The sequence below is a fragment of the Centruroides vittatus genome, unplaced genomic scaffold, assembly GCF_030686945.1.
Source record: "Centruroides vittatus isolate TY-2023 unplaced genomic scaffold, ASM3068694v2 contig_15, whole genome shotgun sequence".
Lineage (NCBI taxonomy): Eukaryota > Metazoa > Arthropoda > Arachnida > Scorpiones > Buthidae > Centruroides > Centruroides vittatus.
Window position 1 is genome coordinate 575,216 of NW_027120927.1, and position 26,519 is coordinate 601,734.

Consider the following 26,519-nt stretch of genomic DNA (forward strand, 5'->3'; position numbering starts at 1 on the left):
TTAAATGAAAAACATACAGCGAATGAATGACTTTAATTCAACGTTTTTCATAGTTATTACTTTAAACTTTTTTATTTAGAATTTTACTTATACCTTACTCTGTTACAAATACAGTACCAGAGTTCATAGATTACCCGCTTATCGACTCTGACAGTACTCGAGGTCCTAGGACAGTACTGACATAATTTTCAAATTATAAAAATAAATTTAACTAAAACACAATTTTTAAAATTATTAAATTCTTTTAACAATTATTAACTTAAAAAATTTTAAATAAAATAAATATTTACAAAATATGTATAATCTACTGAAAAATCAGTAGAAATAATGTCAAACAATTACTAATATTTATATTTACTCTCAAGTTATATAAAGATTATTTTATAATTTGTAAATTGAGGAATTTAACCTTAAAACACTACCACTTTTGCCAAAATCAAAATAAAATTTTACAGACTTAGGGAAATTTCTGGAAAGTCTACCGACAAAACTGACAGCTGTGTGAAACTGGACAAGTACACGTGACTGCCGGACGATGGAATGCAAGTTGCCGGGATTGTTGACATTTTTACTCGTTGTTCGGGAATGTTTTTGTAGTAGCGATTTATATACCGATAACTCCATTAAGTATAACGAAGAGGGATTTAGAAAGAATATAGGAAATTCGGTACATTTTGTTAAATTTTACGCCCCTTGGTGAGTAGAAAAAAGTTGCTGCATGGCACTGAATGGTACAGAGATTGCTTGGAAATTATCTGATTTATGTATATTCTGTTCAACTTGGAACTTGCAGCCAAACGTTAAATAACTTTTCTCTTGTTTTCGGTTGTAATCACTTATTAGAAGATTGTTTCCTCGTTTGTTAGGATATAACCTCTTATATTTCATTAAGTACATGGATCCAAAGAATCTGCTCATCTGCTGATATTAATGCTAGTATAATTCATGATTTTACATCCAACTCCATGCATTATACGTCTTAATAGTGTCTTGTTTGATTATGGTAGCTTAAAAGCTTCTCAAAATTATATATTTATGAACAAAATATACTGTTTATATTGAAATTATCATCAATAGAATGTCAATTCATATGTGGGCAAGTAGGAACCTTGCTACTAAGCATCTAATCTTGCTTTTGTTAACAAGTTTCTAGTAGTGTTTTGGGTAATCTTATATAGGATGATTGAAAATAATGTATATATGCTTTAAAAATTTATATTCCATGAACAACATACACAATTTTAAAGTGAAGAAATTGTTTTTTTCCTGGAATAACTGGACCTTATTGATACAATAGTACAGTACATACATACATGTATATCTATATAGATATACAGTATATACACATCTCAAGCTTTTCACTTTCTTTGGCTTGTGGGCACAAACACAGCCTTTTTTCTCGGGTTTACAATGGATTGGCTAGAAGTGACAAAGGACGGGGATGAGAGATGATGTTACACTGAATATCAGAAACATACTTGATATACATTACTAGTGTTTCTTCAATAGTAGCCCATGTTAGCTATACATTATTGTATAGTAGTGGAGAATTGTAATATGTAGATAAGTAGGAAAGTTGCTTATTAGTATGGGATTATGTCAACAATGAATATCCTGGATAGGTTGCTTTTGAATGTTCTCCAAGATCCCACACAAAATCTAAAGGTATTTTGTGTGGGATATTTCAAAATCCATGCATACAGTCACAAATTGATCAATTTATGCAGGATGTGATTTTTTTTCCTGAAATACCTAACATTTTTGATCAATTTATGCAGGATAATTGAAATTATGTATTAATAATTTTTATCAGCTCTATTTTTTTTATACATTTTACACACTGTGTATATATATATATATATATATATTGTATTTCCTCTCATATAAGACGAAATTTTTATTCATTTATCACAGCTTCAAATTCCTATACGTGCGAGCGAAAGATTCTTTGCGTTTTTGTAAATAATTTTTGTGAACCGTGTATTTGCATTTTTTACCAGATGTTTACCCTCTTGTATTTAAAAACATAAGTATTTTATCTGGGTCATTTGTATCATTCTTGTATATTGTCAGGAGTAAAGATGAATTGGATTGAATTCCAGATTGAAATTCCAAAATCACACGGAAGCCCGAGATAAGTTTTAATCTATTCCCACGTGAAAACACGAGTATTCGGAAATTGAAATTCGGAAAAACTTGTAAGTGTAATCGACGGAGAGTGGATTCGACCGTTAAGAATTGACAAGAAAGGTTTCCGATCGTCCGGCTTTATATGAATGAATTATGTTGTCAATTTTACGAGACTTTTCCTTAAAGTTTAGAATGCCAGTAATTTTTGCGGGACAATGTGTGCATTTATGTTCATTTGATATTTTACTTGTGATTAAACGAAATGAGATTAGAATTGTATTAATAAATCTAATTTTCTTTATTTTGATCTTTACATACTTCGTCCTATATGCGAGTAAATACGGTATATATATAATTTTGAAGTTTTGAATGATATGTAAAATGTAAATAATAACTAGTTATACATGATAATATACTCCAAACAAAACTTTTAACACCAGCAATAAACATTTATTTATAGCAAACAAAGTACTGGTGGTTAGAGTATATTGTCAGTAATTGCATAACTATTTTTAGTTTTAACTATATCCTGGCATCTGATGGGTGTCTTGGGTCTACAAATTCACTGTAATTTTCTAATATTTTATACAATATGTGTATATTTAAATTAAATTATATATATGTTTTTTGTTTAATAATAATGATTTATTTTATTGTTTTAAGTTTTATGTATTGCTAGACCCACGGCACTCATCACAATACCAGGATATGGTTAAAAATAGAAATAGTTATGATATGTTGTTATTGACAATACACTCCAACCACCAGTACTTTTGTTTGCCATAAATAAATATATTTATGCTGGTGTTAAAAGTTTTGTTTAAAATATGTTGTCATAGTATAACTAGTTATTATTTACATATCATTCAAAACTATTTTGTATATAGACATATCTGAATATATAATGTGTTGTGACTAGTTTAAAGGTAATAAGCTGGAACTGAGTTCCATAACTAAATAATTATACCTTTCAGTAGTTTTCTAGCAGAAATATTATTTTTATGGCATGACTAATTTTTGATTATAAGAACCAGGCATAACAAATATTACTATTACAATCAGCAGAGGAACTGTTTAATATTGACCATTGACTAAATAACGACTAAGTTTTCGGTATATAATTGGCTATTATATTATTATTAGGGTTTGAAATTGAGTCAATTGTTACACATTCTTCTTGTTAATGTGGGCAAATAAATCATCACAGTTAAATCATGCATTTATTAGGGTAACTCCTTGATTATAAAACCAACCAATTCAAATTTCTTCTCTCATAATGAAAACTAGTAGAAAACTTAAGGACTTTTAGATTGTCCATTATTGGAAGTTAACACAAAGTAATTTTTGATAATAATTAATGCCATCATATTTTGTGATATACTTACATTCTCTAGACTCTGTCTTTCCAGCTATTTTCTCTTCCTTAAATTGAAATTTTCATTTAAAGGTCAGATTTTTGCAGTTGTTTCCATTTGTTCTGTTGTGTTAGGTATGTATAATTGCTAAAGTTTTTTTTTTTTTTGCACAAACAAGATTTATCTGATATCAATAAAGTCTATGTTTTTCTACCTGGTCTCTGACTGTTTTGTTGACTACTCTACAAAGTGTGATTAGTCTGTGAAATTTGCCAGCTTCGGGATACATTAGGAAGTATTATACCAGATTAGAAGCTAGAAACTTTATAAGATTTATGATTATTCTGGGGGCTTCCAAAAAAATGCTACCATTTTAAATTATTATAATTATGTTGTTTATTATCTGAGAACATTGTAACATTAATTAAAACATTGGAAAACTGTCCAAGTTTCGCATTTGCCCATTACAATTTCTCAATGTCACAATGCACAGCCAACTGACACTCAAATTCTTACGCTTACTACATCTGTTGTCACTCCTCCCACAGCACCCACAATTCTACTCTTGCAATTTCACAGCTGTTATTCTGCAGCTTCTTCAGATTACTCATGTTGCACAATGATGAGTTATTGTAATATTGCAAACTGCAGATCACAAAATGCCTTCTTTATAAGTGTTGCCATTTTTGTTTACAGTCTTTCCTACAGACAGTAGACAGTGAGATATTTAAATGCAGATGGGACACGAAACTCGGAAAGTTAGTCTATTGATTGATGCATGTCACCTATTTTTTTTGTTAATAATTAACATAATTTACATTAATTTAAAATGGTAGAATTTATTTTGGAAGATCCTGTATATAACCTTACAAGAAATACTTTTCAAAGATTGATAAGAAAGATTTCTGATCTTGAAACTTAAAATACACTTTGTATTAATATGAAAGATTTTAATTTTCCATGAAAAAATATTGAATATTAATATGTGTATATTTTGAACATTATCATTTATGAAAGCAGCTGAATATCATCAATGGTTTGCATCTTGACAGGTGTGGCCATTGTAAGCGACTTGCACCAATTTGGGATGAATTGGCAGAGAAATACAACAGACCTGGAGAAGAGAAGCTTGTTATTGCTAAAGTGAGTTCTTGTGTGTATTATTTATTAAATTATAAACGATACGAAGAATACGCCGAGTTCGGCGTTATATACACATTTGCTTGTCGCAAGTACTTTCGACGAACCTTATTGTCGTCGTCGTCGGGCGAGTACATAAATTTGCCGAAAAACTTTAAATAGAACTAATCCGATATAGAATAGAACGCATAGTTTTGCCAAAGCCGTTAAGAACACAAAACAAAAGTTCAAAAACGTTCGAAAACCGATCGAGCATCTAGCTCCGTGACTAGCGAGGCTGCACATGTGCAGACCCAGGCTCATGCTGCACGTATATTAGACAACACTAAAACGTGCTCAATCGCTTGTACAGCATGACCCATACATTGGGCGATCGAGAGTAGGAGTGTTGTGAACTCAGTGTATTCTTCGTATCGTTTATACAGTATTTGGCGTAAAAATTATCATAGTGATATTTATTAAATTATAGTTTAATCAATTTCCATTTCATTTTCATTTTTATCAAGCTATCAGATGTGAGTGAGACAATTTTATATCAAATATAGAATGTACAATAACTTTCCATTAGGATGTTCTTAAGTTATCAGAGATCTAAACAGACAAATAGATGAAATAATCCTTTAAGATCTCAGACTGGATTGTCTGCTAATTATGAAAGATGCTGTTTCAGATGGCAGCATATATTTGTGTTAGAAACAGTGATAAATATGAGACTGGAGTTCTTGCTCAGGAGTGAAAAAGCACTTACAGGTTATTTCACAAATCTTTATTGGGAAGTGCCTGTTACCTAACTGGGACTCTGCAGCATTTAAAAAGAGTATATATTCAACTTTAATGTGCTTCATAGGTTATAAGAGGTTATTTAGGTTATATAAGAGTTAACATTCATTTAATGTATATTTACCACAGACTAGTCTAAACTCAACCTTTCTGCTGTGCACCACAATAGTCTGTGTATCACAAATGTGTGGATGGACCCTAACATAAGAATTGAACAATAAGAATTGAAAATGTGTTTCAATCAAAATAAATAAACTTGGCGTGAATAAATCTCTATCTTTTCTTGTAATTTTATTCTATAGATCTTGACCAAAGAATTAGAACTTATGTGTATTTATATGTAAAATATAATGTAAATTCCTAATCTGTTTCAGGTTGATTGCACAATGGAAACTGCTCTCTGTTCAGAACAAGGAGTCACTGGTTATCCCACGTAAGATTAATATATATGCATTTATCAACATTAAATCTATTGGTATTTTTACTAGCTTAATATAAACATTTTCTCTGTTCCAGACTAAAATTTTTCAAAAAAGGTACAATCGAAGGACACAAGTACAGAGGTCCACGAGATATTGCTTCTCTGGAAGCTTTTATTGCTAACAGTCTGGGAGAAGAAAATGTTGAGTATTTTAATTAAATTTAAGTCTTGAAATTTTTGATTTATGTAACCAAGTTGTAAAGAAAAAGTTTGGTCTATAGAATGTTGACAAATTTTGCAGATAAATTTTAGGATGATTGTTTCTTGTTGCACAAAATTGGATGGCTTTGGGTATAAAGAATCTGTAAACTGAAGCAATGGATAGATTTCAGTATGCATCAGTCTTGACCACAACCAATGAACTGGTGAATGGTTTAATAAGCTTTTACTGGAACATCTCGCAATCTAACAAGATGACAGAAACAAATAGCACTGTATCTACTTTATTACTTTATCAAAATAACTTTGGGTTAATGCAGATGAGTAATAACAACAGTGGAGGCAGTCATATTGCTTCATTAGAACTCACCATGTCCAGAGCCCAAAGAGTGAGATGTGCATGATTTGCTGCACCGACAAACTCGTCAATGAATATCAGAACATATTTTAGTATATTGCAGTTCACCAATATGCTGTTTGATGCATATTGGAATATACCCAATATCAGAATTTTAAAATGCAATAAATTAAATGATTTAAAGTGTTTCATTCATATCTGTAGGAAAATTTCTGAAGGAGAGTTGAACAATCATTTAATGAAGTGGAAAATATGATAAATCATGAATTAGATTAACAAATGGAATTACTCTTTTTTTCATAATAAAGAAAACTGCATGGTAAATCAGTCTCCATTCACTGATCTTTATTGCAGTTATCTATAAGTTGTAGGGTCAATGTGGGTAAATATGAGACACTTTTCAAAACATTTGTAACAACATTTGTTAGAATCAGTATTTTGCAAAGAGAAATACACGACAAGGTCTACAGATGGTGTTAAAATCTAATGGAGTTTTCATTTTTTCTGTATGTATGATAAATCCAGACTCCAGCTAGTTCAATCTTACAAGAGACTCTCCGAAATTTAGACCCTCCATCCTTTGAAAACAATCCAGATGATTTATGGACACAAACAAAAAGTTGGATTTTAATTGGAGTCAGTGGCGTAGCGTGGGTGTCAGCCGCCCTGGGCGGAGAAAAATTTTGCCCCCTAAAAGTGCCGCCCCTGCCGCCCCCACTACGCTACGCCACTGACTGGAGTACAACAATGCACCACACATCGTCGGCCACAGCAAAAAAACATTGGATGACAAATAGTACCCTTGAATTAATAGACGAAAGGACAAAATTAACTTCATCAGTCATTGCGGATGAAAAGAAGAAAAAGCTAGACAAAAAAGTCAAAAAAGCTTGTAAGAAAGACAAAAATGATTACATCAACAGTATATGCAATGAAATTGAAGTCAGACTCGTAAACTATACAATAAAGTTAGATATCTAGCAAGAGAGTTCAAACCACCACACAAATAATTAAAAATGATGAAATGAAATCATAACCGATGCGGAAGAGATTGCGGATGTCTGGAGGAAGTATTGTGAGAAAGTTTATAAAGACACTGGACAAACAAATGGTAATAATCAACTTCAGAATGCATGGACAGGGGAAATTGAACCATCTATTCTTAAATCAGAGGTAGAAAAAGCCATAAATACATTAAGAAATAAACAACAACTAACCCGTTATACATAAAGACACCAACCAATGCCGAATTATTGGGCTAGAAAACTGCTATAGCAATATTAATAATTGAAGATAATTTGGAACTAGAGTTAGGCGTTAGGCGCCATCTCTTGCTAAATTTAATAATTAGAATTTTTAATTAAATAATTTAAACAAATTTAGGCCTAACTGGAAGAAAAGAATTGGCCCAAAGCGGGGCTCGAATCCAGAACTTCTGCTCATCGTGCAGATGTGTTGCCAATTATGCTACCAGGACCGCCAGTCTGATCTCCCCTTCCAGTATATATAAGCTTACGCTACAACCATCGACAGCCATTACAATGCCGGCTGGGGGGACATTGGCTGGAAAAAACGGCTGTTGCTATAGCCATTTTCTAGCCCGATAATTCGGCATTGGTTGGTGTCTTTATGTATAACGGGTTAGTTGTTGTTTGTTTACATATATACGCCTTGCCGGGGTTGCAATGGCCGGTTGAGTGCCTTGGGAGGACGTGGGCGCTTAATGTGTCCCCAGCCGACATTGTAATGGCCGTCGATGGTCGTAGCGTATGCTTATATATACTGGAAGGGGAGATCGGACCGGAGGTCCGGGTAGCGTAATTGGCAACACATCTGCACGGTGAGCAGAAGTTGCGGGTTTGAGTCCTGCTTCGGGCCGATTCTTTTCTTTCAGTTGGGCCTAAATTTATTTAAATTATTTAATTAAAAATTCTAATTATTAAATTTAGCAAGAGATGGCACCTAACGCCTAACTCTAGTTCCAAATTATCTTAAATTATTAATATTGCTATAGCCGTTTTCTAGCCCGATAACTTGGCATTGGTTGGTGTCTTTACATTAAGAAATCATAAAGCTCCGGGACCCGACAACGTAACCGCTGAAATTTTAAAAGCAATGGGAGAACTGCATGTTGACATATTTCATAAAGTCTGCTCCTTAATTTGGAAAACAGAGATGGCCAGAGGAATGGTGTAAATCAATATTTATTCCAATTTATAAAAAAGGTGCACCAACAGACTGTAGTAACTACATAACTATCAGCCTAATTAACCATGCCAGTAAAGTAATGCTCCAAATAATTAATAACCATTTGAAATTCTTCCTATTACCTGAAATAGCTGAAGAACAGTCGGGGTTTATCCTCGGTAAAGGAACTCGTGAACAAATCTCGAACGCTCGACAAATCATTGAAAAATCTTACAAATTTAATGTCAAAGCTTACCTTTGTTTCGTAGACTATACCAAAGCCTTTGATTGTGTAAAATGGCACAAACTGTGACCCGCTCTCCAGAACATGGGAGTCCCGGCCATCTTATTTCAATAAGAAATTTCTATGAGAATAACTCTGCAAGAGTAAGAGTTAACAAAACTATGTCTAATATATTTACATCTGAAGCTGGTGTAAGACAAGGATGTATTCTTACCCCTTTACTCTTTAATGCTTATTCTGAAATAATCATGAGAAGGGTATTATATAACTGGGACAGAAGCATTTCCATCAGAGGCCGTAAAGTTAACAACCCGAGATACGCCGACGATACACTTATTATAGCATCCAGTGAATCAGAACTTGAATATATTATAAAATGTCTTGAAACTGAGAACAGGGAATACGGATTGCTGATTAATGGAAGTAAAACGAAAGTTGTGATAATTGATCATTCCTTGACACAAACTAAGGAAATTGCAGGCTATAAGATGGTGAATGAATTTGTTTACCTTGATCACTTCTTACGAATAAAGGAGAATGTGATAATGAAATTAAATGCAGAATTTGCCTCACTTGCAATGCAATCTCTAAATTATTTAGAATTTGGAAAGATTCTGTAATCACTATTTTTAATAAACTAAAGCTCATAAGAATGCTTATTTTTCCAATTGCCACTTATGCCTCAGTAACCCGGACCATAAATGCCACTTCTCGGAAGAAACTCTAAACATTCCTTTGAAACACGGACATACAGAAGAATGCCGAGAATCTCTCGGACGGAGCACCAAACAAATTGCTCCATCCTAAATCAACTGAAAATCACAACACGCTTTACCGCTAAAATATACCAATCCTACCTTTGCTTCTTGGGACATATTTCCAGACACAAAAATGGATTTGAGAAAGAAATTCTAGAAGGGAAGATCAATGGCAAACATCCTAGAGGCAGATGTCGGATTGGGTGGGCAGACCAAATAATGACGATTACAGGACATACAATGTACAAAGCCATCCATATGGCACAACACCACGAGTGGTGGAAAGATACAATTAAAGCCTTCAATTCGTAATATCGCCACACCCTCCGAAGGACGTAGGACTAAGAAGAGTACGAGAAATGTCGATCAAAAAATTTTTTCCCCGTCTCAGATTTTTACCTTTAAAAGATAAAATATGTGACACTGGGAGGTGAAAAAGGAGACACCCATTATATCACCATAAGGACTTGCATATGCTAACAGGAAGGTAAATTCTTAATCTGTTTCAAGTCAATTGCACTATGGAAACTGCTCTCTATTCAGAACAAGGAGTCACTGGTTATCCCATGTAAGATTAACATGTATTTATCAACTAATGAGGTACTACAGGTTAAATGCAAGACATTTTTGTATAAAAAATTGCTCCACGATATTTAGTTCCCAAGATATATCATTTTTAAAAATGATTTGTTGTACAGTTTATTTTCTTGACATTTTCTCATGAAATTTTTTAATTGAAGTAAGTAGATAAGATTAAATACTCATCATTATATTATACACTCCGTAGTCGTGTACAATATAAAAGTGTAAAATAAAACAAAAGTTTAAAGATATAAGCCTAGGCCTAAACTCATGCCTATAAGAACAAAGAAATATTTTTCATTATGATACAGAACAACTAAAGTAACTTAAATAAAAAAGTTTCATGGAAATTAATGACTGGTAAATAAAATCTGGCGTCTCATTTTTTATCTCATTTTGAAATGTGCAAAACTCGGACAAAAGATGATATATGCAATAAAAACAACTAGCAGCCGAAAACTGTGTTTATATACTACATACAAATTTCTAAATACTCGTATCCGTGTCTTTTGCAGACATATACAGAGCTAAAGTTAGTTGAACCAACAGAAAAATCTTTACACCTATTTTTGTAGTGTTTCTTAAAAATTAAAAAGACTCAATGAACAATGAAAAAGACATAGTCATTTTCATTCAGAAAAGTTACATGTTAAAAAGCACTAAATAAACTTTATTTTGTATTATACAGGACAGATCAGACATAGACATCAGTCAAATTTCACAACTGTCTCATATTTCCCCATTTTTCGGACTGTCTCGTATTTACCCAAATTGACCCTATAATATACTTTTGATTGAATACATATAAGAGTACAGTTACCAACTTTTGGTGAATGCACATTAACCATTATCACATTACAAAATGTTTCTTTGATGTTCTCTATTTACTATCTTCATTTGGTATATAATGTAACCTTTAGGTACTCCCGTAAATAATAATCACCGAATATGATCTCCATATGTACTTCTTGAGACAATTCATTTATTTACGAAATACAGTGTAAAGAATCGTCGTGTTTGGTCACTTCACTCCTTTAGATACATTAGAGGTAGAAACAGAAGCTTAACCTCTCTTAGAAAAATTAGAAATATATTTGCAATTAGAAAAATTTTAGGAGGATATTTGTGTTGAAATACCGAAATAATGTAAATTTAGTAGAAGATAAAATTAAATTTCTAAAAAAGTTTCAATTCTCAGATCGTCGAAAAGACTCCCGAACCGCCGAAGCCCGTCAACGACGTCGTTCGACTCACCGACGACACCTTTCACAAATTCGTCGAGAGGGGAACTCACTTTGTCAAATTCTATGCCCCGTGGTGCGGACACTGTCAGAAACTGGTTCCCGTCTGGAAAGAGCTGGCAAACAGCTTAAAATTCGACGGATCTATAAAGATATCCGAGGTATTATTTCGTTGAAATTTTATTCCTAACTATAATTATGTCGTCATTACGAAGCTTGTTTTATCTCTGAGATATATAACTGTGCTCATTTACATCTGTATAAGTACTGCAGGCTTATCATAACATGCTGTGAAGCTTCTCAGAGATTTTTAATTATGTAAAATTTTGAAAACAACATATTTGTAACAAAAAAAGAGGATTTAATGGGGTCAAAAGACAAAGATATGTTACATTTGATTGATTTGCAACCGTGTTCTGTTATAGATAGATTCTTCCCGAGAGCTTTTTCGTACACAGTCCGATATTTTGTATGATACCGATTTGATATGATTTATAATAAACATACAGTGAATGCTCTTACACTTTATTTTTAACCAGTTTTAATTGGTTTCAAGCTTTTTTATGTTTTACTATCTTTTCAATCAAAAAACTTTTTATACATTGTAACAAAATTATATTTATTTCTACAGTTTTACTTATTTTACCCAAAGGTTTTAATAATTAGTTATTCCAGCTGTCACTATAATAAATTTTAGGATTGAAGAGGGGCATTAAGCCCAAAATGCATATCCTTTTAAATTATAGAAAATAAACCTACTTTTTCCATCAAAAAAAGATTTCCTGTGTGATTTGTTCTCAACAACCTTGTTCTTCATAGTGTTTTTATAATGATAAATAAGTGACATTGTAAAACAAATTTGTTTTTAATTTATTAATTTTCTTCATAATTATTCTTGCAAAACAAAGTATTAAAATATCTGTTTATATGTGTTAAAAATTTTTAAAATATGTTAAAAACAACTTGTATAAATTTGCAGATTGACTGTACGGCCCACCGTACGGCCTGCGGCGAATTCGAAGTCAAAGCCTATCCGACATTGCTATGGATTGTCGACGGAAAAAAGGTAGGATTTTATGGCAAAAATCCCATGTTATCAAATGGAAATTTTAAATATTTACATCAGCTTTTGATGTTTAAAAATAAAGATTTTTGTCCTTTAAAAAATTTAACCAGTATTAATTGAGTATGGAATGTCTACTTTATTATTTATCTTTTTCTGCTTAAACACAAATCACAATCCACAAGTGAATCATATGATTATGGATTATGACAAATAGGTATTCTTGCTATTGAAATAGGTAAAGTGAATGATCAGAGGAAATTTTAATATGGCATGATTGTGATACTATGTATGCTGGTTCCAGCATTTCAGATGGCAGTTCTAGATTTTTCAACCTGTCTTGTTGCAATCACTGATCCCTCAGAATGGTATGGTGTCACCTTAGCTGCTTTGCCATCTGGCCATCAATTTCTATGATGCTGTTGTATAGCATGGCCCAAAGTACTGGCACCTCACCAAATCCACAATCGGATGAAGCTGTTCTGTAGTCAAAAGAGAAATTGTATTGTTTGTGGGGATATAAGTAATAAGATAGATGCTTGGTGTATAGTATTTATATAGAATAGTGTTATAATAGTTTGACAGATCGTTAATATTTCGCTACGACTTACTTCTTTGGGCCGACCTCACGGTCTTTAGTTTGCCGCTACCTTACGATATCTGATCCGACTCGAGAATAAAGATCAAATTTAATTTAGTTAGTTATAAACATTTATAAATTTTAACATAAATATTAAATTTTAGCACATGGTCACAGCACAAATATTTTAAATTAGAATTTTTCATTTTATCAGCAAGCACACTTACTACTTTATTTTCAAATATTTCTATTTTATTAGCCATAATAAATCCTTTGTTACTTTACCTGTTTAGTCACTTTGACATCCTGCTGTTAACAGTTGCATCTTTCCTGTATTGAAACCATGCTCGTCTCTTCCAATTTTGAGGGATTCTTGTTCAGTTTTTCATTCTGTGTTCTAGAGGTGGCTTCTGCTTAATCCTTCTTTTCTTTTTTACTTTAAAACAATAATGAAGGTAAGTTACAATGCTTAAATGTTTTATTATTCTTTATATAAACTTAACTTTGCTATATAAAGGTTTCTCATAAAGACATGCAAAATTTCTGAGTTTGGGTAGCATTTCTTATAAGTGAATCCTTTAAATTTAGTATAAAATAACCATTTGATACATTCAGTTAGAGGGCTGCATTAAATAGTATTTACCTTTAGTTTAAGACTTATGACCCAAAATTGTTTAACCGAGAAAGATTTTTATTTTGGTTAACTTATTTTTGGCCATCTTATATTTTATCACATTGTGAAGTTTAATTTAAATGGGAGAGAGTTTATCTTCATTAATTTTTATGAAGAGAGAGCACCTATATGCACATTATTCTATAACAAATGTTTAGAGGCACCACATTCACAAACAGGTTTATAGGTAAGATACTCATGACCTAGATGATGATAATATATGAACAAAACTTAAATTATTCACAATTATTCAGTAAAATGCTTGCTTCAATTGCTCAGAAGAATAGTCATGTCCCATTGCCACAAGAAATAATAGTGTGGTTACTGATCCACTGCAGATGATATACTGAAATATGAACTTGGGTAACAAAAACTGACAGATTAAATAATGAAAATATTCTAAATTAGGTAGAAAAATACGAAGGATCCAGAACACACGAAGATCTGAAACTTTACGTCAGCAAGATGAAAGAACGGGAATTTGGAAGCAATAAAGACAGTGTAGAAGGAGCAATTCCAGAAAGTGTTTCCAGACCAGTAAGTATCTTATCAATGTGAAATTTACTATGGAATTCTGACCTCATTAAAATATTTCTCCAGAAATATAACAACTAAAAGTAGAAAAAATTAGTCTTTAAATAGTTCAAAGTAACTCCCTACAGGGAGAGAGAATCTAAATATATGTAAAAGAATTATTTTCAAATATTTTAGGAAATGGCAATTATACAGCTAACAGAAAATGATTTTGAAGAGACAATAGAAACGGGCGTGACTTTCATCAAGTTCTTTGCTCCCTGGTAAGTACTTCTCGACGTCTTCCTTTCTAATTGGTCGGTATCGATCGAGAGAAATACCGTCTTCCTAGGTGCGGACACTGTCGCAATTTGGAGCCGACGTGGAACCATCTCGGACAGAAGTTCTTGACGAACGACAGAATCAAGATTGCTAAAGTCGATTGCACATTACACGAAAATTTATGCAGTAAACATAAGGTAAATGAAAAACAATTAACTGTTTTTAAACAAAGAATTTAATTCATTTTCCAATTTTATCACCATCTTGACCATAATGATGTATCAAAAAATACATCATTATGGTCAAGATCTAAATCAATTGATTACCAGAATACAGTTTTACTTGAAAGTTTCATGTTGTTATCAGTTAACATTTTTAAGACTTGTAGATTAAATTGTCGTGATGCCGAGAATTTACAATTTTACTTTCCTGGTAATTGGTCAAATTTGACACCCCCAGATTTTTGAAATTCTCTCAACATTTTGTACTCCTAAGCCTAAAAATGTAAAAAGTGCCTTACAAAATTCTGTGTCGGCATCTGTTTCGTATTATATCTCGAGACTCGACGAACCAAAAATTTGGAACTTAGTCGATTTATTTCTACCGACGATATTAAATTTTGGTAGTCGAATGTCAAAAGGGTGGGGATATAGAGGAGTCGTGTCATATCTCAAGTGGGGTCAAACTGAACAAAAGTTTTACTTACTATTACCATTTACAATTTCTTTAAAAACTTGTTCCTACCCAGTGGTGGGATCCAAGTAATTTCACAACTAGTTTGCTACAGGTACAGGTAAGTAAAGATCAATCTGGCTGTTTATACAACTTAGCCTGATAGGGAAGGGAGAAGAGAAAAGTCGGTGGGGAGAGAGAGAAGAGAAGAGGAGAGGAAGGGAGAGAAGAGTGGGGGGGAGAGGGAGGGGAAGTGGAAGTGGGATAGGAGTGTTAAGAAGGAAGGTAAGGATGTATGGGTCTCATGGCGTCATGCATCGCAATTGATAGAAAAACAAACAAGATTATATACAGTGGGCCATTTAGGCAAATGAAGATACAATTAGATATGTACAAGTATTTACAAGTTGATACATGCTGAATGTGGCAGTTGTGGTTGCTCCACGATACACAAATTAATTTGCTGACGGTTGCACACTGGATTGGCCTGAAGTCAGCCGCTAAGTTCTTGGTTATCTCTTGAAGTTGTGATGATGATGATGATGATGATGATGATGATGACGATGATGTTGACGGCTCAGTTGCGTCTGATGATTAGTATCGTACGACGAGTCGACTGTGTGGCGGCCAGAATATCCGGTGCCGAGGCCACTATGTTGGCCAGCCCCAATCAGTTAGAAGGGGCGGGGGTCGGGGGTCTCCTAGCGGCAGAGTTCGTCACTTTGTATACTGGGCAGTTATTTACAAAAGTGCATAGGTGACTGAAAGCACCCTTATCTTTACACATAAAGTCCAGGGCAGGGGGCCAATTTTGGCCGTTCTTAAGACAATAGTCTATCAGTTTTTGACGTTCATTGTCGTGTTCTGGACGGTCTAGCAGAACATGTTTAGCGTCGCCGATTGAGGTATTGTCACATTCACACACATCGCTGTCACTCTTGCCAAATCTTTTCAAATATGCTGGGAAATTCCCATGTCCGGTGAGGCATTGGGTTAGGAAGTAAGAAGGAATGAAGTGTCGCATGTTAATACGATCATGGATAGAAGGGATGAAATCGTACGTGAGTCTCCCTGTGCTAGAGGAAGACCACTCCTCCTGCCAATCATTGTGAATAATGAGACTAAGTTGATTTGCAATATAAGTATGCGGGATGGCTCCAAACGATGGTGTAACTTGAATATTCGTGACCTTCCGGGCTAGAGTGTCCGCTCTTTCGTTTCCGGGTACGCCACTGTGTCCTGGGATCCAGGCGAAGTTGGCCATTTTCCGTCTCTGTAAGTTCGCTGCCATATAGTGGACTTTGGTTCCAGTTGCTGTTCGTTTTGCGGATCCTGCTATAACGCTTAAAACGTACCTGCTGTCCATGAGAAAGGTAACAGAGCCATGATACCTATGAGGATTTTTAGTAATTTCCTCCATTGCTTTCATCATTGCCCACAGCTCGGCTTGGTTGTTCGAGCAGTGCGCCTCAAGTCTATGATATTCCTCCTTAACAAAGTTGTCGGAGGTGTCCTGGATAACAAAGGCTGCTCCCGTGCCTTTCTCATTTTTTGCACCATCTGTGAATACTCTCCAGGTTGGGTGCTGGGCTGGGTCACTATAGTCGTCTTGAGTTATAACTTTTATGTCCTCTGCTGGATGACTAATATAGTCATTTTTTGGATCTAATTTGTCTTTGCCGTATTCATACATAAGTTTCAGGATATGACCACATTTAATGCTGTATTCCCTATGTTTTTTGTTAGTTGCGTCCAGTGCTGTAAGTTCTGTCATGTTGTCCTCATTAAGCAATTTCCAGTTCCAACTAAGAAGTTTTATTTTGAGATGAATAGGAATAATGTTTGCAATGATCAGCAGGGCATCTGTTGGCGCCGTCCTGTATGCCCTACAGATCCTTATTGCAAAGTCTCTTTGGATAGAGAGGAGTTTTCTCTTACAGTGAATTAAATTTGCACGATCCCCCCACACGGGGGCTGCATAAAGCAGAGCAGGCTCTATAGCTCCTCGATAAATTAGGCGACAATGTTTCGGGCCTAGGCCCCAAGTATTTCTAGCTATGTGGATAAGTCCATTTGCTTTCTGCCTTATTTTTCTACACTGATCTTCTACATGCTCTTTCCAACTCAGGGTTGGGTCCAGAGTTACCCCCAGGTACCTAAGGTGGGATGTCACCTTAATCTTTCGATGATCTATGTACAAGCACATTGGGCGTTGGAGTTGCTTCCTTTTATTCCTTCTTGTACATATCAGTGCCATGCACTTAGAGTAGTTTATGGGAAGTTTGTGCTGAGTACTCCAGTCACTTAGTTTGTTTAGCGTCTCATTTCCCATGGTCTGAAGAGTGCCACTGTTACAATGTCTCAGCAACAGCAGGGTATCATCTGCAAAACCCTGCAGAGTTATGAGAGGCGTGGTGGGGATTGTTTCCAAAAGGTCATCGTACGCTAGGAACCATAGACCTGGCCCACTACGGGAGCCTTGGGGGCATCCCCTATTTACGTCAATGACCACTTCCATGTTGTTATCATAAAATCCCGCTTTCCTATTTGTTAGGTAGTTGTCCGCTAACGCATAAATATTCCTAGGGCATTTCACATCTCTGAGTCTTTTCTTCACCGCCGGCCACCACAGATTGTCAAACACCTTTTTAAAATCCACACTAATGAGGAGGGCGTGCTGGTCGTGTTCCCAGGCCTCTTCTATAAATCCGGTGACCTGCTTTAATGCTGTAACCGTTGATCTGCCCGGTCTAAATCCATACTGCCTGTCATTTCTGAGCTTATGTTTTGTGAGGTGCCAGTTTAATCTACCGATCATTAGGCCGTCCAGTACCTTTCCCAGTACTGGGAGAAGACTGATTGGCCTATAATCCTTCTCCTCCTTTGGATTCGCTACCTTGTTAATAAATTTGATTTTCGCCTGCTTCCACTGGTCTGGGAAGTAGCCCACATTTAGGCAGCCATTATAAAGAGTCACAAATGCAATAGGAATTTCGTGGAAAGCTTTTTTGACTGCTTCAGCTGTAATCCCGTCCTTCCCGGGAGCTTTCCTGTTGGCTAGCGAGGTAATGGCCCGCTGAACCTCCACGAATGAGAACCATTTGTCATCCTCAACGTTGTAGGGGTTACAGATATCCCTTCTCACATCTTGATGATGAGTGATGTCTTCTTCTAATGTATCCTTAGGGAAGTGGTAGGATAGTAGGTTCCGGATGTTACTAATGATATTGTAGTTCCCTGTTGCATGTTGACTTGTGGTGATATTAGGAATATTTGCCCTTTTATTGCCTCTGAAGGCAATCCTATAGGGTCCCCCCCAAGGGTCCATTTCCGGTCTACTACAAAAGTCACGCCAAGTCTTTGTCCTTTCTTTATTAATGTGATATTTATATGTTTTCAGTGCTGCAGCATAATTCTTCCCATAGTTATCTTTTCTTGTTGGGCTATTCTCTCTTAACCACTTCCTCCTTAATTTGCGGACTTCTCTCTCTTCAGTTTCTAAATGATTGTTCCACCAGTGTGTGATGTGAGTACCTTTTTTCAAGATGGAGGATCTCTCAATGGCTATTTGAAGGGCTGTTGTGATATGTTCTACATACCTATCAACTTCAGATTTATTAGTTAATTCCTAGAAGCTATAGTTCCTCCAGGCACTCCCGAAAAGAGTGCTAAACAGCTCCCAGTTTGTGTGCCTGCGGTAGTGAGGAATACTAATATGGTTAGACAGCGAGTGATCAATCTCTGTAAGAATGTATCTGTGATCACTCGCAGAATCGGTGAGAATGGTGGAGCAACTAATGATCTTATTGCCGATGTTAGCTGGGGCTAAACAGATGTCTGTCCAGCCTTTCGCTCTGGTAGTTTGGAAGGTTGGCAGGTCCGAGGTATTGAGTGAAATAGCGTCTATTTCGTTAATAAAATCCTGCATTAGCCGTCCCCTTGCATCTTCCACCTCATGATACCACAGGGACGACTTGGCATTACAGTCACCTGCAATGATATAACTCCCCCCTGCAAGTTTCCTGATAACATCACTTAATTCACTAACACACTCTTTATCATCCTCAAAGGGTGAGAAGTAGATATTAATAACATAATCAATTGGCCCCTGGTGTAGGGCCATGGTTGTTATTTTATTCGTACATAGGTCTGGAGCCAATACAGCATTTATGTTGGAGTTCCTAATGATGATACCACCTTTCACTCTGTTTCCATCTGTCTTTGTGTTGAGAATTCTCCAAGACCCAAAGCGCACTATGTCATTGTTTATAGTGTATGGTTCTTGTATGAGAATAATGTCGACATCTAAGTCGTTGGCTGTCTTTATAAGTAGTGAGCAAGCTGCTTGACACTTTTGGGTGTTAATTTGCAAAATTTTGATACTTTGCTTGGCCATTATTTTGCCTGAGTCAGAAAGTAAAATGACAGTAAATGCCTTGTTATTATTGTTCATAAACCGTTTGTTTTACTAATAATTTTTTATATTTTCTCAGTATCGGACACATTGGAGAAAAGGCGTTATGTTCGCTACAGTATTTTTGGTTGTCCGGCTCCTTCTTGTTGGCTTTGTTGCAGTTAATACACTTAGGTATCTCCTCCTTATGCGGGCAGTTCTTATATAAGTGTTTCTTGGCACAATGACTGCACCTCACTGCTGAGTCACAGTTGTTAGCCATATGACCATATCCAGTACATTTGTAACAACGCATGACTGGAATATAGTCATCAATAAGCAGGGATCTCCAGCCGTAGCTCAGATGTTTAAGATTTATTAGGAGGTTTCTTAAGTTTGGCTTTACTGATAGAACCACATGCTTACACCCCTCTCTGGTTTTAGAGGAGATTGCATGAGTAATTTTAACGCCAGCAGTAAAAACTTCCAAAGACATTTTCTCCCAAATTTCTGAGTTCTGCTCATAGATACTTGTAATAAACCCTGATTTTTCCTCTTCCTGCGGGACATTCAAAATGATTATCCTGGGATTACGGAGGTTTGGTGTAGTCATCCTCACCTTATCGTTCACCTCAGGTAGTTTCTCAATAGCTTCACGCAGATTACCTAAGTCCCGGTCAGTTTTAACCCTAACTTTTATACTTCCACTGGGGAGAGTGAGCACATTCTTAACACCTATATTGAGTCTTACCGGGTCTATATTCTCCTGTATGGACTCCATCACTTCCTCCGGGCAGAGTTTTTCTCCATCCTCATTAACTATTGGCTCTATGATCAGATCTTTATTTACATCTTTGTCTTTGTTTGAGCTTACCATTTCTGTTATTAACTTGGTAGTCTGGCTACAGTCTGGTTTACTTTTCTTGACTATGTCCGCATATTATTATTATTATTATTTATTTGTTGATGAATATACATAAGGTACATGCCCGGTGCCATTAAGTACAAAACCGGGTGAGAACATGAGATACATTAAGCAGTTTTCTGAAGAACAAGAATTATCTATAGTGGTATTAATAGGTTTAAATATTATAAAATACATAAAATACATCAATAATAAAGACATTAACAATTCGGCATTATATAGACATTTAGAGCAACAGCACATTCATGACATCGAACATCATAACATAAAGAAATAAAATATAAATAAATATCACGTATAAGTAACAACAAGCATATTAACTATCATCAAATAAAATATTAACAGCAAATAATAACACACATATATATAATATAGTAACCTGAATTTAAATAACAAAACTAAAAATAACACCTAAATGTAACAAGTGATCCACTTTTGTACAAGTTAAGCTGTACAGTCCACCACTCTTCAGTAAAGATGGGTCGGCACAGGTATGTCCGCATAGCTCAGTTGTTGGTGTGGATTCCCCGGTGTGTTTGTCCTGAATGCTAGCACCATTCCATACAATGAGTTTGCAGCGGCGTGCATTGCCATTGCTGCTGCTCTTACACTTTTCCTCTTTTTTGCCGTCACCGATCCATGGGAATCAGCCGGGATGGATGACATAATGATATCTAAATTAGCTGAGATGCCTGCCAACAGGTCACCTTCAGGTAAGGCCATGATGGTCTTAGAATACTTCAAAGTCCAAAACAGCAAACACGCCGTTCAGGTAGAAAAGGCGTTATGTTACAAACGCCGAACAGCTAAGCCACGCCAGCTGGCTACCGACGCCGATCGGCGTACTACCATTAACACGCGGTTCTTTGTTACACAGTCAAAGTTTCGAGCTTAATAACTTTGGTTATAATTTATACACTTATACCAAATTTAGTACACTTATACCACAAACATAGGGCTAACTAAATCCGTTTATAATTTCGACCGGAAACAAACAGGAAGCCCAATGCGGGCCGAACAAAAACAAAACTTTAGTCACACGTAACTCGATAACTAATGCACGGAAATTAATAAATGAGACACTCACAGATTTCTCTCAGTATCCTCTTTCGAACGACGTATAATATTAATTTGTAATCCCCGCCGACCGCTAAAATCCAATCGAAAACACAGAGAGCAGTAACCACAACTCCCTGGTCTGAGACAAGCGGAAGCAGCTTCCTAGTTTGCTACACTAGGGACTATTTTAAGCATAAAAACAATATTAGTAAGTTTATGTGCAGGGTCTTACAGTATTTTTTCACAACAAATACATCCTGCACATTGGTAAACAGCGAGGTCATTACATTTACCAGCTGTGAGTACCCAAATGAGAAATCAAGAAATGTTAAGAAATATTTTTAACTAATAATTGGTTAAAAACAATCTTCAAAAACAAAAGTCTATTTATAAATAAAGAAGATTAGGAAAACAATTATAAGTTGCAGGAGTCATTTATAAAATATTATGCTCAAAGTGTTATATAGGAGAAACGTGAAGAAGATTGGAAAAAAGGTTAAAGGAGCACGAGGCGGCAGTAGGTTTAAAAAGACAAGAATCACCGCGGTACCGGCACCGTAATAGTTGTAATTGTAAAATTAATAGAAATAATGTTAAAATCTTGTACGAGGCTAAAAGTTATTTAAAAAGACGAATCGTTGAACATTTTTGTATTTAAAATTATGCAAATATAATTTAAATACAGGTACGACTGTAGATGCATGCTGGGACGATATAGTCCAGTATAAAAGAACAGTTGGCCAATGAATGTATCTACTGACGAGGCCAGTTAAAAGGGGCGAAACGCATTTGGAACTATTGAAAATGGAATTTTTGGAAAAAGTTAAAATAAAGGCGTAGTATTCGTTGTTATTTGGTTTGTTTGCCTTGGAAAATTACTCGAAATCGGATATAAAGTGTATAATATTACTCGTTAATGCTCTAGAGATTTTACATTTTTAATCAAGGAGAACTACATAAATTTTTCAAAAGCTATAACAAATGAACTTGCAAATATACTCATATATTGTACGTACTGGATAAATAGAATACAATAAAAAACACACCTTTAATAATCCAGCAAATAAAATTTACTAAAATAAAAACGTTTTCGATCGTTTTTAACCGATCTTCCTCGGTTACCATAAAATAAAACGTGTAAATTTAAATATAAAGGAAAACGAGAATTCCGAGATAAATACATAAATAAATAACTGAAAATGTAGTTGCAGACAATAAAATAAACAACAAATAAATGTTTCTTAATAAAAATAAAAATGTCTTAAGAAAATTAATCTTCATAAAAAGAATGCCAATGTGTGTCGTCCCTTCGGTTGATGCAACCAGTTCTTTTGTGCGCTTTAAAAATCTCAAGCAAGAATCGATTATCAAATCAACAACAAATGTACACATGATGAAATATCTTGAAAGATCAGAGTTTTTTAAGGCTCACAAAAGAACTGGTTGCATCACCCGAAGGGACGACACACATTGGCATTCTTTTTATGAAGATTAATTTTCTTAAGACATTTTTATTTTTATTAAGAAACATTTATTTGTTGTTTATTTTATTGTCTGCAACTACATTTTCAGTTATTTATTTATGTATTTATCTCGGAATTCTCGTTTTCCTTTATATTTAAATTTACACGTTTTATTTTATGGTAACCGAGGAAGATCGGTTAAAAACGATCGAAAACGTTTTTATTTTAGTAAATTTTATTTGCTGGATTGTTAAAGGTGTGTTTTTTATCCTTACGAATATAATAAAGTCGACTTCAATGGATGCCAAACCATCTGGACTCAAAAATGAACAAGAAAATAAAGAAATAAGCCTAAATAATGCACCCGATCTTTTTGATTTTTAAAAAAGAGTAGACATTCGCCAAATACAAATAATTCGACGGCAGATGCAATTATTGCTTTCCGGCAGTCTACGGAACGACCCGTCGAGCCTTCGGATTCCGACCCGCTTCGATTTTGGGTCGACGACGGTAGACGTCCTTATTTCGATAATACGAAAACACTTTATCGCAAATACGGTCGTATTTGCGGTTCCTCCGTCGGCTCCGAGAGAGCCTTCTCGACGGCTAGAAACGTTATCTCCGAGAAGAGAAGCCAAATAAAGCCAAGTAATGTAAACTGATATTTCTTTTAAAAAAATCATTTTTTAATTGAAGTATAGTTTGTTTTTTCTTTACATAAATCTGACTGTTTGCTATCTGTCTTTATTTGACATCCATTTTACGTAGGTTGGCAACCGATTGCAAATCGGATAACCGATAGTATCGACACTACCGAAGTTTTGTATAAAAATATCGACTGGCATCGCTATCGATAGTATCCGACCGCTATATTGCACGGCAATCCTTGGGGATTAGTTTCTAAAATTCTAATTATTCATTTGTGATTTTTGTGAAATTGTCTAACTAAAATATCACTGAATCTAAATCCAGAACTGGAGTTTGAGGAGAATTAAAGTTTTGGGACAATGACTAATAATAAACTTCTTTGTAAACGTGTCAAAAATCTGAATTTAAAGTTTAAAGCCACCAGACATCCAATAGGTTAGAATTGATTTTAAAAGCAAAGAAACAAGATATTTTCCAAGAGATACTTGAAGTACAAGTTTAATTTTTATACATTATTCTGTATTCTGTATGTACTGTATATGTAATTGTGCTTTTTAATTACTAATATAAAAGCCATCATCTGTGTATGTGTGAGAATTCCTTATAAATCCTGAAATTTTTGTCCAATCCAGATTAAAATTTGGTTATAATCATTTTATGTTCTGATGGAAAGTATAGGTTATTATATCTAATATTTCCACAAAATAAGTAAGTGTTTTATCTATTTCGGATCAGTGTCGCACTTACGTTGCAGTGACATCACCGACCACGCTCGACCAGAAACTATTCCTTAAGTTGCATTTTTACAATTTTGGCAAATGGAGTATTTTAAACTTACTTCTTTAAATTTAAAATTTAAACTTTAAAAAATGAAAGCTGCTTCATGCCACTTTTATGACAAATTTAAAAAATCCTTCCCTAGTGACCATATGACGTTTTATTGTCCGATCGGAAGTAATGACGTAACGAGCTCTTCTCGATTCTTCGATCTCTACTTTCTCGTAAAAAATATTCCGTCACGCTCGACGGGAGAATTGCGTTTCCTTATATTACTGTACTTATGGCAGGAAAGAGAAAAGAGAGAAGATTTGACTCTGACAAAGGTAAAACAAACACCTAGATTTAAAGTAAAATCCCTTAAATAGGCAACCATGCCACTACTATGCAGACAAATGCAATGGGATTATCTTTACTGTATAAATAAATCATATGACCTGATCATTGACACTGCAGTGCTTTTATAAATGCCAACTTGTTTTACTTATAAAAAGTATGCATGCTTCAGAAATTTGAAAATAAGCAATACAAGAGCATGCTGTTTCCACAGACCTATTGTGAGATTGTGTGAAAATTCTAATATGCTTAAAACATTACATAACAATTCAAAATAAATTGGTAAGAACCTCAGAATGCACATGCAATTTTCTGTCATACAGCAGAAAATTGCATGTACTGTACTGTACATTCTGAGACTAAAACTAGTCTTGTATATTTAATGGGTTGCCATATAATGGCAACAATGTGCACATATGTACTAAAAACTGTATACTTTATTTTCATTTCCAGGCTCTCATTAAATTGTCTCTGTAAACATTTTTGTAAATTGTGATTAGTTCTCTCCACTTTTATGTATCTTCTACAGGTTGATGGCTATCCCACTCTCCTCCTCTTCAGAAACGGGGAGAGACTGGCGGAATACAAGGGAAACCGAGAATTGCCTTCACTGCACGATTTCGTGCTGGACCATCTACCTCACGACGAACTCTAATGCATTACATCTTCCCATATTGACGAAATTCCCTAATTATAATTGCATTATTTGAAGAAAATCTACACTTCCTAAATATTGTTTTGGTGATAAATTAAAAAATATTTGGTAACTGATTCCGAGATACTAAGTTTACCAACTTATTTAATTTAAATCTGGACCCAGAACTTCTCGACATTTCTTATGTTTAATCTGTCAGAAAGACAGAATAATCGTACTCTGCATTGTATAGAGTTATATAATTAATTTTTGAATTTGATAATTTTGATAAATGCCAGATGTGGATTTATACGATTGCTTTCCAAGGTAGGATGTTACTTTTATACAGTATGAGTCTCTCATCTATACATTTAAACAATTTAGCACAGGAAATAAATTTATTAGCATAAATTTTCAAAAACCGTTCGACGCTCGTCCGGTTACTGCATATCGAATGCGACGTCTCCGACACTTATCGGTCGAGACGTCGCATTCGTACGTCTCCCGAGCGTGTCTTTATATTGTTTTGCGGCGAGGAATTCCGAGTATCAAAGCAATTTTTTGTTCCACGATTTATTTCGACAGATTTCAGAACGTAGCACACATCTGCAACATTATTTTGTATTGAAATTTAAGAACAAATGCACTACCATATCAGATTTGTAGAACCATAGAATATGCCACGACACCAGATTTCGAATGTTATAATTATATAATGTACCGAGGATAGACTTACCTAGAAATAGATGTTTGGTTAATATTTATAAATAATGATAAAACTATCGCCCGCCGACGATCGGGAGTTTAACGAATGCATTTACCCCAACGAACGAATAATCATAAAATTTTTTTCGTCACTCGTTCCATACACAATGGAGTTGTAAGAAAATGTATTTTTATAAATAAAGCTGATGACATATTGTGTATTGGGTAATAATGTTTGTTTTTATTCTGTCTAGATAAAAATTTTAGTGTAATGAATTTCCTTCAAACCTACGGTTAAAACAACTAGCAATACTAAATGCAAAGATTAAACACTTTTGGTAAGTGAAGTTTATTTAATCTATAAAAACAAAATACAGTGAC

The 26,519-nt window shown here is 34.8% G+C and overlaps 1 protein-coding gene and 1 long non-coding RNA gene across 2 annotated transcripts; one reads left to right on the forward strand and one right to left on the reverse strand.

Annotated features, from left to right (window-relative positions):
• Positions 1-484: 484 nt before the first annotated feature.
• On the forward strand, positions 485-26,357 carry prtp (pretaporter). Its single transcript, XM_067262523.1, has 10 exons — positions 485-696; positions 4,538-4,628; positions 5,780-5,838; positions 5,922-6,027; positions 11,373-11,576; positions 12,395-12,481; positions 14,140-14,268; positions 14,443-14,528; positions 14,597-14,723; positions 25,329-26,357. The coding sequence occupies exons 1-10, from the start codon at positions 536-538 to the stop codon at positions 25,452-25,454; spliced, it is 1,176 nt and encodes a 391-aa protein (XP_067118624.1). The 5' UTR covers positions 485-535; the 3' UTR covers positions 25,455-26,357.
• LOC136968542 (uncharacterized) lies at positions 12,598-13,278 on the reverse strand. The gene is made up of 2 exons (XR_010879665.1): positions 13,090-13,278; positions 12,598-12,960 (listed from the first exon to the last, which is right to left on the reverse strand). It is a non-coding gene; the product is annotated as an uncharacterized lncRNA (long non-coding RNA).
• Positions 26,358-26,519: the final 162 nt, after the last annotated feature.